At 43.9% G+C, this 12,054-nt stretch overlaps 1 protein-coding gene across 2 annotated transcripts in view; it reads left to right on the top strand.

Moving 5' to 3' along the window:
- The window catches only part of ADAM22 (ADAM metallopeptidase domain 22), a 1,243,161-nt gene that overhangs the window by 818,477 nt on the left and 412,630 nt on the right, over positions 1–12,054 (top strand). For both annotated transcript variants that reach the window (XM_078663588.1, XM_078663589.1), the window contains 2 exons: positions 3,476–3,560; positions 6,146–6,236. In XM_078663588.1, coding sequence (XP_078519714.1) covers positions 3,476–3,560; positions 6,146–6,236 — 176 coding nt within the window. The remainder of the gene's footprint in view (positions 1–3,475; positions 3,561–6,145; positions 6,237–12,054) is intronic.

The following is a 12,054-nucleotide window of genomic DNA, read 5'->3' as shown; positions in this document are numbered from 1 at the left end:
AGTGGAAGTCAAGGGTGTGCACTCTGCCCAGGCCTAAATGTTGCAGCTGGCACTAATTGCTGCGCAGCTGGGAAAGGATATGGGGCCATGGAGTGCATCTCACTCCTAACTTCAAAAGACATGCCACAAAAGCACTGTGGCCTAAACGATGCAGCTGCCCACTACTTTCTGGGCAGCTGTGAAGTTCCCTGGCACTCACTGTGCCTTTGGTCCCTCTCAGGGTCTCTCTCCCAATCGTTCCTGTTTGTGGCACTTTGCATAAAGGAGGGGGGCCTGGCACCTCTGTGCCCTCTGGACCCCCCCTAGGCACTAAATCACATGCCCCCCTTGTTGGGGTAGCCGCTTTCATGCGGGACCACCCAGGTGCCAAAAATGCGCCTCGGTCTGCCCCTGAGACTCTGTGGTTCACGGGAGCTTTCTTATGCACCCAAAAGAACAGGACCTGCCCCTAAAGAACTGTGGAGCCCACTGAGGTTCTCTCTGATGCTCTAGAAACTGCTCAACAACGTTGGAGAGGTCCGCTGCCAGACGGGGCCGCTCTGATTCTGCCTCTCCCAACCCGTACTCCCTCGAGCTCCACTCACCGGCTGGGGGCGGAGGCAGGATTCTTCTCTTAGCGACGGCAGCACTTTTCTCGCGGGGCTTACCTTTTCTCCTGAGAGCCCCGTGCTGCCGTTGGCGGTCTCGGCCGTATTTAGTCTTCGCTCCCCAGAACTCGCGGAGGCAGGGTGGGCTCCCATCCTCTCCGCACACCGCCATGCTCTCTTTCCCGTCCTGCTGCACTTCTGCCTGGCGGCCCGCCCACAGTCAGGCGGGCGCCGGGCTTCCTCTTCCGGCGATCGGGCCACGGTGGTGAAACGCGGTGTGGGCTCCCGCTTCAGTAATGAAATCAAAAATGCGGCAATGAGGGGTAGGTTCCCTATGAATTAAAAATATAAAGCGTACTGGGCACCTGCCATGAAAATAAAGCATGAAGCGGGGTGGTCACCCGCGAAGGCACCACGATGCGGGGTGGGCACCGGCCTCCACGTTAAAAGCAAAACTCAGCAGAAACGTGGGGTGGGCACCTGCAAAGCATCAAAAGAATGCGGGGTGGGCACCCGCCATTAAGGCATAATGGGGGAATCCCTACGATGAGGATTTCCTCACCAAGGGCTACAGCTCAGCGCTGCGCAGCCCCCAGGCTCCTTTTCTTTGATCAAATTAAAAATATAGTGTTCTTCAGATTCAGGAGCCACATCTCCACAGCAAAAGTCCAGGAGAGGTTCTGGGGCATAGCGGGTTCCGGGGGCCAGCACACAGGGCCCTCCAGCAGGGAGGCAGTCCCCATGGCGGTCCTTCCTGGGCCCCAGCAGCAGCAGCCCCCCTCCAGTCAAGTGAACAACCTAAGTCCAAGGAAGGGGGTTCAGGGGCATATCGGGCCCAGGGGCCAGCACACAGGGTCCTCCAGCAGGGAGGCAACCCCCATGGCGGTCCCTCCTGGGCCCCAGAAGCAGCAAGCCCCCTCCTCCGTCAGGATCAGGAACAGAACAGGAACATTTTCATGGGGTCACAGCCCCTATATTTATACTGGTAAATCCCTTTGTGTCACAGCACAGGGCTTGGGGGATACCAGTCAGAGCTGGTTTAGGGGAGCTTTGGAGCACTTTGTTTTGCTCAGTTCCTCTCTCCTTTTGTCAGGTGGGGGCTCAGGGATTAGACGCACCACAGGGGGCGGAACCAGCATTGTGGAGGAAAGGCACAGTCCTATTCAGGTCCCAAGTGCAACTCCTCCCTCCCATCTGCATGCAGATCTCTCTATTCACCACTGGGCTGACTCCTTCTGGCTCCTGGAGCCACCCACACCTCTCAGCTCCTATCAATCACAAGCCAGACATGCAATTCACATCAGGCAGGCAGACACACAGTGCACAGAAATACCAACTTCTAAAATTGGCATTTCTGCACCAGTCACCATAAATCTGCGCACACCATTGCACAGCATTTATCCTCACAAGTTCATACATACTAAACTGGCCCCTGCACTCCTCTCATACCAGGAATTACTATGGACACACATATCCCCCATGCATTCCTATGGGAGGGCAGGCCAATCTCACCACACACACTCAGAGAGCGCACACACTTTACACTGGGCCACAGTGCTAAAGTGCGCAGAGACCTAAAATCACTACCACTATGTCAGAGCTCAAGGCAAAAAGTTCAGGGGTGAACCTCCCAAAAGGGCCAAGTCCAACAACAACAATTTAGAATTATGTCTTGGGGAGGTGCACACCAATATCAATCCAGTTTACTCTATCTCACAATGTAAAATAGTTTCTATAAAATAAATAAATTGTTGCACTCAGCAGAATTGCAATCCACATTTACTCCAAGTTTGTAATGAAAGGATGTCTCCTTTATTCTGCCCATGCCAGCTGTGTTTCACAAACTCTGTCCTAGAACTCAGTGTTCTGAGTTTACACCCAGGATTTTTGGCCAGTGTTTTATTACACACGCAAATTATGTAAGTGTCTGACAAAATGATTCAAGACATCAGATCTTAAAGAAATATGCAAAATATGTGTGATCGTTCTATATTCTAGGAGCCTTTTCAAATGATTGCTGCTCTTAAATCTCGGTGATTTAAAATATAATTTGCTTCAATTATGGAACAAAGCAATCCATTTTCAAATAGATAAAGAATGTAGGATGTTTAGTATATCATACTGTTGAAATATCTCTTCCCCATCTGTGTCCAGTAGACATGTCAATGGGACCTTGAAAAATGTGGCACCTCTATGTGAATGAATACAATGGTCAACAATTGATCGGTAACCACTTACATTTTGCAGAGCATGGAGAGCGGTGGTGAATTCTATTTGTTGTTTTCTCGGGTGTGTTTGTTCTGTTTGAATTAGAAATTAGGTTTTGTGTTTAAACCTACAATTTATCAGCCACGGCCGGTGGTAGGTGTAAGGTGTAAATAAAACGAATTTCGTTGTGCGCACTGCATCACCAAATGCGATGCAGTGCGCGCAACGAAATTTGTTTTATTTATTTATATGTTTACTTACCTGTTAATGTCCGTAATCCATACATTACAACCCCCCACCCTGCCCCTCCCCCTCCCTACGTCACCGTCCTGCAGTTACACCTACCGTGGCTGCAATTTATGCAGCAGATGGTACGTTACGCAATTGAAGCACACCCATAAATTTGCTTTAGAAAAAACTACAGTGGAAATACATCATTTCAATGAACCTATATCAGACAGGTTGAAATTATACACCAAATATCAATGTGGAAACACACATAAATAAAAAGTGTTAAAATTAGTGAACTTCACATTTTATTACAAGATGCTTCTCACATGAAATGCAAACAGATGTTGGAATTATTCTTGTATTTTGGTTGAGTTAATAACACCTTTACACAAACATTATTAAATATGGGTGTTAGACTTGTTCACATATCTCCACTTTCACTTCTACAGCGGAAGCCAATTTCAAAGCAGTCGCAGTGGCGCGGCATACATTGGCGGAATGTGTTCGCTGCTGAAAGGTGGAGGTGTTAATGAGGTAGGTGATTATACTCCAATGCAGAATTTAGTAAATGCTTGATTTCAAAGCATTTATGGCTCTAACTGAAGCCTTTTATTTTAGCATTGCTTGAACATCGGTAAAAAAATTGTTTTGAATATGAAAATAAGCAAGCACATATATCAACCTGACAGAACATGCACATTTAAAATGTTTTACTGTATAAAAACTGAGGCTTTATTTTTGCTTTTTAGCCTAAAAGGAGTCTAGTGTAAATATCAGTTCTTTTATCAGATAGTCTTGTTGAGTATTTAAATATTTAGATTGAACTAAAGCTATATGGAGGAATGTTTTGAACTGTTGCTGAACTGCAAAATGTTCCCCTTGAAAGCAAATCCACCATTATATATATTTACAATTCTTAAATCCAGTCATATCTTTACCTCCGATTAGTTATCACTATATCTTTTAAACAGAGATAAAATTATAGCATTAACTATTCATCTCCCAGACTAAAACGGCCTGGGTAATAAAAAATTATAATGGTAAGCCTCGTGAAGACTATATACTTCAACATTCATGAAACATGTAATAATTAAATTCTATTCAAAATGTACCAACCCTTTAGGCGGGCGGTCCTGATAGCCGATAGGGTGGCGGGCGGGCAAAGCCCGTCCGCCATCCTAATAACCCCCTAAGTATGGAAATAGGGTTGCAAAATTGCACTGACATCAGCGCAAACTATTTAATCAGATTGCTGTTGCAAAATTGCACAGGTACCAATGCATCCTCCATTTTCTGACCCAGGTATGGAATGATTAACAACAAACATCTGTGCAATAATTGGCTGCGTTTGCAAACGTGAAACCACTTTTCCAGTATTTTTATGCTGATCGTTAGTTTGCACTCGTGGTCTCTACCGTGATTGGTGCAGATACGGTTATTACAGTTTTCATTGGTAAGTGAACATTTTTATGAACAACTTCATAAAATGTGCCCCAACTGATAAAAAATACACTTTGCACATGTAATCACTACAGGTTTATGTACCTACTGATGATTAATTAGCACACGTAACTGACATAAACGAAGCGTTAACTGAGTAATATAACATAAAGTGTATTTGTAAAGCGCACGTTCACCCGCAAGGGTGTCTTGGCGCTGAATAACAGAGGGTTCTTGTTACCCAACTCAATGGTACTCATTTTATCGACCTCAGTAGGATGAAAAGCTCAGGTGACAGGGGTCAATTATTTCAAAGGCGAACATTTCTCATGCCAGGTACCCTGTTGTATATGAAACTATTAATACACAAAAGAAAATGAAAGGTCTGGGTGTGTGGTTGTACAGATGACAGCAGGATCAGGCTAAAGTGAGTATGAAAGTATCTGTAGGCTGAGATATTCCCATCCGACCACCCTTATAATTACACTATGGCGCTAATGCAGATGATTTGACCATATGGCGCTAATGCAGATGATTTGACCATCTGCATTAGCGCCATAGTGTAATTATAAGTTTCAGTTACCTGGCGTGTTTTTAATTTTGACACCCAGACATCTTCAATAAAAGGTCTTTTGTCTGAGTCGTTAATTTTAACCCCCTTTTTCTCACATTAGCACTGCACACACACTTAAGTATCAGTTTGGCTTGAGTGCACATCATCTCATCCAATTACGCACCATCGGCTGATGGCTTGGGCGGTACTTTTGGATGTTATGACAATATACCCCAGATGATGAAACTCCGCCAAAATAAGGGTGGTCGGATGGGAATATTTCAGCCTACAGATACTTTCATACTCACTTTAGCCTGATCCTGCTGTCATCTGTACAACCACACACCCAGACCTTTCATTTTCTTTTGTGTATTAGTATTTCTGTTGGAGATGAAATGACAGGTCTTTAAATATTTCTCCTTTTGACCCTCCCTATACTCTGTTTGCAGTATATGAAACTATCACTTTCTTCTCCAGCGATGTGCCCCAATCAGAACTCATTGGCAAACTTCTCTTTAACCCCTTGGCCGCGGCGGTAATTCTGCCGCGGCGCTGGGGGGGAGGAGGGTCGCGCGGCGCCGCCATGCTCGTGACGGAACCACTCCGTCACTAGCCACAGGCGTGCTGTGCTCATGACACAGTGGTTCCGTCATGGCCCGCCCCCTCATTAATTCCGCCCTGCAGGCGCAGAATTGCTGCAGCGTGGGCGGGGCGCCCGCACCGTGATGGAACCTCTCCGTCATTAGCACAGCGCGACCGTGGCACGTGAAGGAGTCGTTCCGTCACGACCACGGAACGGGTTAACTGTGTGCCATGTCTCCTGAATATATGATCAGTGCTATAGATCACATTTTATATTTGTTGCATGATTTGATTGTTAGTGATCACAATTTGCTCAGGTGTATAATCAGTTATTTTGGTGGTAAATTGAGCTTATATTTGTGGCTGCAGAGCCGTGACCAGCACAGCCGTGCTTGTACAACCCACCACCGATCTCCTTTTTTTTTTAAATAATTCTTTTTATTGCTTTTAAAGTATAACATTAATGAAAGCAAGTATTGTGTTTTTGCGGCATGCCTCGTCCATCCCATGGCTTACTGTGTTTGTGTTATTTGCTTTCTTTTAGTTTGGGAAACCGGACGTTATGGCTGTGACTCTGGCCCAGTCCCTGGCTCATAATCTTGGAATTTTCTCGGATAAGAAAAAGTTACTAAGTGGTATGTTTATCCAAAGCCAAGAACGCATTCCTTTGTGATTTTCTAAACTGAAAACGAAGCAGTTGCGTACTGTAATGCATTCCTCAGTTACACATTTTATAATTTTATTTCAGTTGATGTTTTTTGGCTATGGAAACGTACTTTATTAAATTTCACTGGTTCTGCTTTTAACCATGTTACTACTGTAAATGTATCGTATGGTTGGGCTACCTATTTTAATTAATAAGCTTTTGTCCCTCATTATTGGAAACCTCGCACTGTACAATTAGCAAAAGAAGCGATCCTTCACTTCAAAGGTACCAGTTTAATACCCACGCCCACAGTGTAGGAACCTCTCTCTGCCAGGGTACATACCCTGGCAGATATCAGAGGAAGGCGGGGCTGTACTGGGCAGGGGTCGAGCAGTAGAGACGCACTTTCACCTGACAAGCCGCTGCTGACGTCAAGAAGTGCATTCAGTGGCACAGGAAGTGCGTCATGGGCCCTAATACTAGCAAAGAAGTGCCCTCTTGCCCCGTTTGGTAGTAAAAGACAGTCATAGTTGGGGTCTAGAGGGGTCCTTAAACCAATGGGCCCCAATGACACTGTACCTCCTGCACTAATGATAGTTAGGCCTCCTTAAAGGCTTTTACCTCTAACTGCTGTGGACATGGCTGACTGTACACCGTGGACAATAGCGCTGGAGCGGGCAACAGCGGCAACATGTGTTACACATGTTCAAGGCAGGTGCTACACGAGTACTGCCAAAGCAGGAGCTAAACCACAGAAACTGTAAGCTGATAGAGGTTGGGCTTGGGGAAAGGGGCACCAACACATATTTAATCTTTTCTCTTACAAACGAGAAAAAAAACGCATATGGTGCTCAGGGGCGTAACACAGGGCCCTGCAGGCCACGCGGTGCGGGGGGGCCCTCATCCTCCAGGGGGCCCCGTCAGCACCGCACTTCTGCTCTGGGGAGCTCTAGATTGAGTCGGAGGGGGCCCCTTCACGTACCCTGCAGGGCGGCCCCCTCAAGGTTTGTTACGCCACTGATGGTGCTACAGCATAATAGGATAAGAGGTGGAGTATGAGGTAGTGGAGTTGCGGTATATTCCAGTACCCAAACCTCATGTAGACTCCTATTTGCATGGGTATAAGTTTTTTTAGGCTCCTCCTTTGTTACAGGAGAGTTTTAATGTTTGCCCATCAGCAGCAAGATACACGCATCTGTAATTGAAAAGGCCATCTTCATCCTCCCCAGCTAGGCTGCTTATTCGTTCCTTGTTCCCAAGAAACCATATAATCACAGACTTCTTCTATAAAGTCAAACCATTTTTTTCAGAAATTAACATCGGAACTAGGGGTGGGTGATAAATTCCATTCCACTGGCAGAGTTTGCTGAGTTTTTCCCTCTCCGCATTACGCTTGTAACGCGGTGTTCCATCAAAACTCCCCCAACTGCCGCGTGGCTGAGTTTTTTTCTTGTGCGTGGCTCATGGATGTTAAGTTGGCAAGCGCAAAATAGAATTGGCATCCCTAACATTATTTTTGCCCATTAGTATGGCACCCGGCGAGATTTTCTCGTTGCGGGCAGTCAGGACTGTTCACAGTGAGAAAGCTGCAGCCTGAGTAGAAAATCTACTCGAGCGGCAGGAAAGAAACTGTGCCCTCTGTTGCACCACGTGGTGCAATTCGTGCTGATTTTGCAGCGTGGAACAAGCTCCCGGCACTAAAAATCAGTGCAACGTGTCGATTCCACCTGCTTGTGGAATATCGTTGGGTTTTCATGTAACTCAGTGGAATTCTGCAGAGTGAAACTTTATGAGTTCCACTCACCCCTAATCAGAACTGCTGGTCCAGTTCTTGTACTCTTGCATCTGCATGGTGGTAATATCCTACTCTGCGACCTCCCAGACTCCACACTAGCACTTTTGTAGGGTTATCCTACATGCTGCAGAACTTCTCATACAGGGCATACAAATAAATTATTGCATCACCCCATCCTGACGGAACTCCAATGCTCTCCTTCCTGGCCAGCACCATCTTAAAAAGCATCTTTATCACATAGATAGCCACCTCGACCAGTACCCCCAGTTATTTTGCAGACAAGCTCCCTATCTCTCATGAATCTTGGCACACCCGTTCCCAGGACTTCATCAGACTGGAGACTAAGTAGCATAAAAAAGAAAAATCAAGACATCAGGCCTTTTCCATCTATGCATCCAATGTCTGGAACAACATCCCCATATCTATAAGGACTGGTCCAACGCTGCTCCAATTTAGTAGAGAGTTGAAAATGCACCTATGTAATGAACAAAATAATACCCTTTCAGGCTTAGAGTGCTGAATAAATTATGCAAAACATATGCAAAACAAGAAGCAGAGAACTCTGGGTAGTTCCCAAATTGAGGTGGAGAGCAGCTCCTATATAGAGCACCCTGCAACACCAGCGACACTCTGAATCTACTCACAGCAAATGTCTGTTTTTCTAGCAAAGTTTTTAAGCATAGGATTAGCATGGTGCCATCCACGCTGACCTAGAAAGGGACAAAGCCTTTTACCATTTATACAGCAAAGTATTCAAGCATAGGATTAGCAAAGTGCCGTCCCTGCAGAGCTGCAAAATGACAAAAGCCTTTTACCACTCAAGGCACAGCACCACAACTTTGGATTGGTAAAATACCATCCAAGCCAACCTGGAATGCATAAAAGCAACCCTTGACATGTGTTTTGCTCTCAGCAGACCTCTTCAGAGAAGTATAGCTTTGTCCAGACACACCCAGTTTAAGTCAAAACAGTATCCTATCAGGCTTAGAATGCCAAATAAATTATGCAAAATAGGAAGCAAAGACCTCTGGGTAATTCCCACATTTACGTGGAGAGCAGCTTCTATATAGAGCACTCTGCAACACTAGAAACTCTGAATCGGCTCACCTCAAATGTCCGCTTTTTTTGTTTATGTACAGAACACTACAATACAATGCTTTAACTATCGATAATCCATGTTGCTCTTCTCTTACTCATTCGTTTTATGCTTGTATTTGACCATGTACAGAGCTCTGTCACCTTTCAGCTAGGTTCATATTATAAATATTATAAATATACCATATACATATTTAGAAAGTGAATTTTACTTGGCTTTCAACAAAGCTGCTCAGCAGTTCAGTGGCACTTTATAACATTAGTCAGTCTAGCTTTACAGCCAAGCAGCATGTTCTATTCTGGGGCTAGAATTTAAAACTAATTTTGTGCCAAAAAATCCCAATATGCAAAATGAAGGGGAAACAGCGTTTACTACGCTGTCATTACATCGCAGTACTATTACAACGCAGTCATTACAACGACCGCGTTGTTCGTATGCATTTACATCTCAAGTCATTACAACAACTTGTTGTAGGGGACGCTGAGGTATTGGTAATGAATTCCAACACCTTCCCTACTGTTGCCCAAATTGGAGTAGGAATAGTAAATAATACTATTCCTAAGTCCATCGCGCCCCCTACTGCAAGTCATTGTAATGACTTGCGAAGTAAATGCACTGCTTACTAACAACACAGTCGTTGTAACAACCACGTTGTAAAAGCACGATATTTAATACATCGCATTGTATTGTGCTATATTCAAAATGAAGTTGACTAAAAATCCAGAAAATATAAATGCTTGAGGACATTTAATAGCGTATTCTGTGAAAACCAAAATTGTTGATCCACTCTTAAGAAGTCTAGAAGGTGGATAACAGGACTGCAACTTTATTTTTGCATTTTTTCATTTACTTGTCAGTATTACACAAATACAGGCTGAAGGTGTCTTTGACTCTGACCTAACAAAGTTGTGTTAGTGACTAAGAGAAAGGGCGATCATAGATGGGGATGATGACATTTATTACATTCTCCACCAGTAGTCTCATCGACAGATTTATGCTATATGCCATATGAAGAGGCAGTATAGTCCTTCCAATACCAGTAGGCCCAAATTTATACCTAGACAGAGGGATGACCTAAACATGGTATCTGATTTTTTTTCACTGGGATGCACATGAAACCCAATCTATATATGACTCTCTGCCAACCATGGCATCATGCATCTATGCCTCAACTGACTTCGATTGTGCCTCACACAGAGTTGCCTGCAAGAATTCTAACAAGATGCACTAGAATAAGTGCAGCATCTTAGGAACACATAGGGACATGTTTTTTAAAGCCAGAGACATGAAATCCCATTAGATTTATGCAGATGCCTTTCTTGTTGTATGTTTGCTTTCTCACACCTAGCCTTCAATGATGGGATCACCACAAATTGCCATTTGCCAATAAATTCTGCTAAAAGTATATTGATTTCAGTTTCTGAATGTTTAATAATTAGGGTAGCCTAAATGTGCTTAAAAAATAGTATGGTCTTAGGCACAGTTTTTGTGATGCCTTCCAGAGCAAAAAATAGTTTATGGTTCCAACATCCTGGAACATGTGCTGCTGCATATAATCAAAAGGTAATGGAATGAACACTGGAGTACAAATATTCATGCACTTTGCGCCTACGTGTCTCCATCCATCACGTGTAACTTACTAGTCATGACACCTCATGATTAACCTGGATTTGGAGGCAGAGCCAAAAGAGGCTTGGAGAAAAGGTGTTCAACCGTTGTCCATCTTCATTCCAGTGAAATGTTTATTTTGAATGAGAAAGGGATTATTGATTGTGGCTCTCCCACATGCCTTGTGTGAAAAAGTAGCTACATTTAACTTTATATAAGCGTGAGTCAATGAAAAATACTACTATTCATAGCTTTGCATCTGGGTTATAAATGCTTTACTCTTTAGAGTTGTTAGTTGAGGGTCTCAATATGTCACTCCCTAAAAAGCCAACACATTTACACCATGAGTACATGATCATTAGTTACAGCTTAACTAAAGAGTCTATACAACACAATCAAACTTCAATTTTTGCATTGAGCACCACTGCATTCATTTTCAATAAATTTCCTCTGAAGATGTGAGCAGCGGATCTTGTGTCCCAAATAAAGTTTCAGATTGAAGAGTTTGTTACCCAATGAGATTGAAATCATGGTTGTAACTATGTTAGGATAGAAAGACCAGGTCTGTGAAATGAACAATAAGCCCATCGACTGTGCTACAGCTCTTCAAGCATTGGAGGTGGTTTTTAATAAAGGCTGTTATTTTCTTCAAAGCCTCACAGCAAAACACTGCACCCAATTCGAAAAGTTTTTTTAATAACTAGCTGTGTTTCACTCCTGATTTACATTTGAATTACTCCTGAGTTTCTGGCCTGATTCACAGGTATTATATTATGTTCAATAGTTGTATTTTAGTTTTGGCATGGGTGTGACTTACTGAGAAATTTCTTTGAGTAAAATATGCTTTCGTACAGAAAAATATCGTTGTCAGTTTAGGGCCAACATGCGAGCAAATGTTATTCCTCGAAATTCATGAGTGGATCTCATTTACGCCTGGATTGAGATACAACTGCTAACGTAAATGATTTATAAATCGGGTCTGGAAATTTAGGAGCAATTTAAAACATAGAAAGGAGCAAAACGCAACCAGGGCTCGAGTCGGGGTACCACGCGGGTGGACGGCGTCCCCCCACTTATTTTACCGGGAGCTCAATAACAATAAACTGCAACTGAGTGCAAGCCACCTTTCGTGACGTCACTTCCTGTTGTGACTTCAGCGTTTCCCCACTTCTTTTTTTTAGGACTTGTGCCCTGAACACAACTATTCACAGAAGACGCCTTTTCACTAGGAAAAGTGTGTACATTGCAATTATCCACTGTAGTTTATTGCTTTCTGTTCTGTTCAAACGCCTTGCAGTATGAGATTGT

Source organism: Lissotriton helveticus, chromosome 10 (assembly GCF_964261635.1).
Source record: "Lissotriton helveticus chromosome 10, aLisHel1.1, whole genome shotgun sequence".
NCBI classification, from domain to species: Eukaryota; Metazoa; Chordata; class Amphibia; order Caudata; family Salamandridae; genus Lissotriton; species Lissotriton helveticus.
Note: the sequence above shows the minus strand (reverse complement) of the source record. Positions and strands in the feature narration are given on the sequence as shown.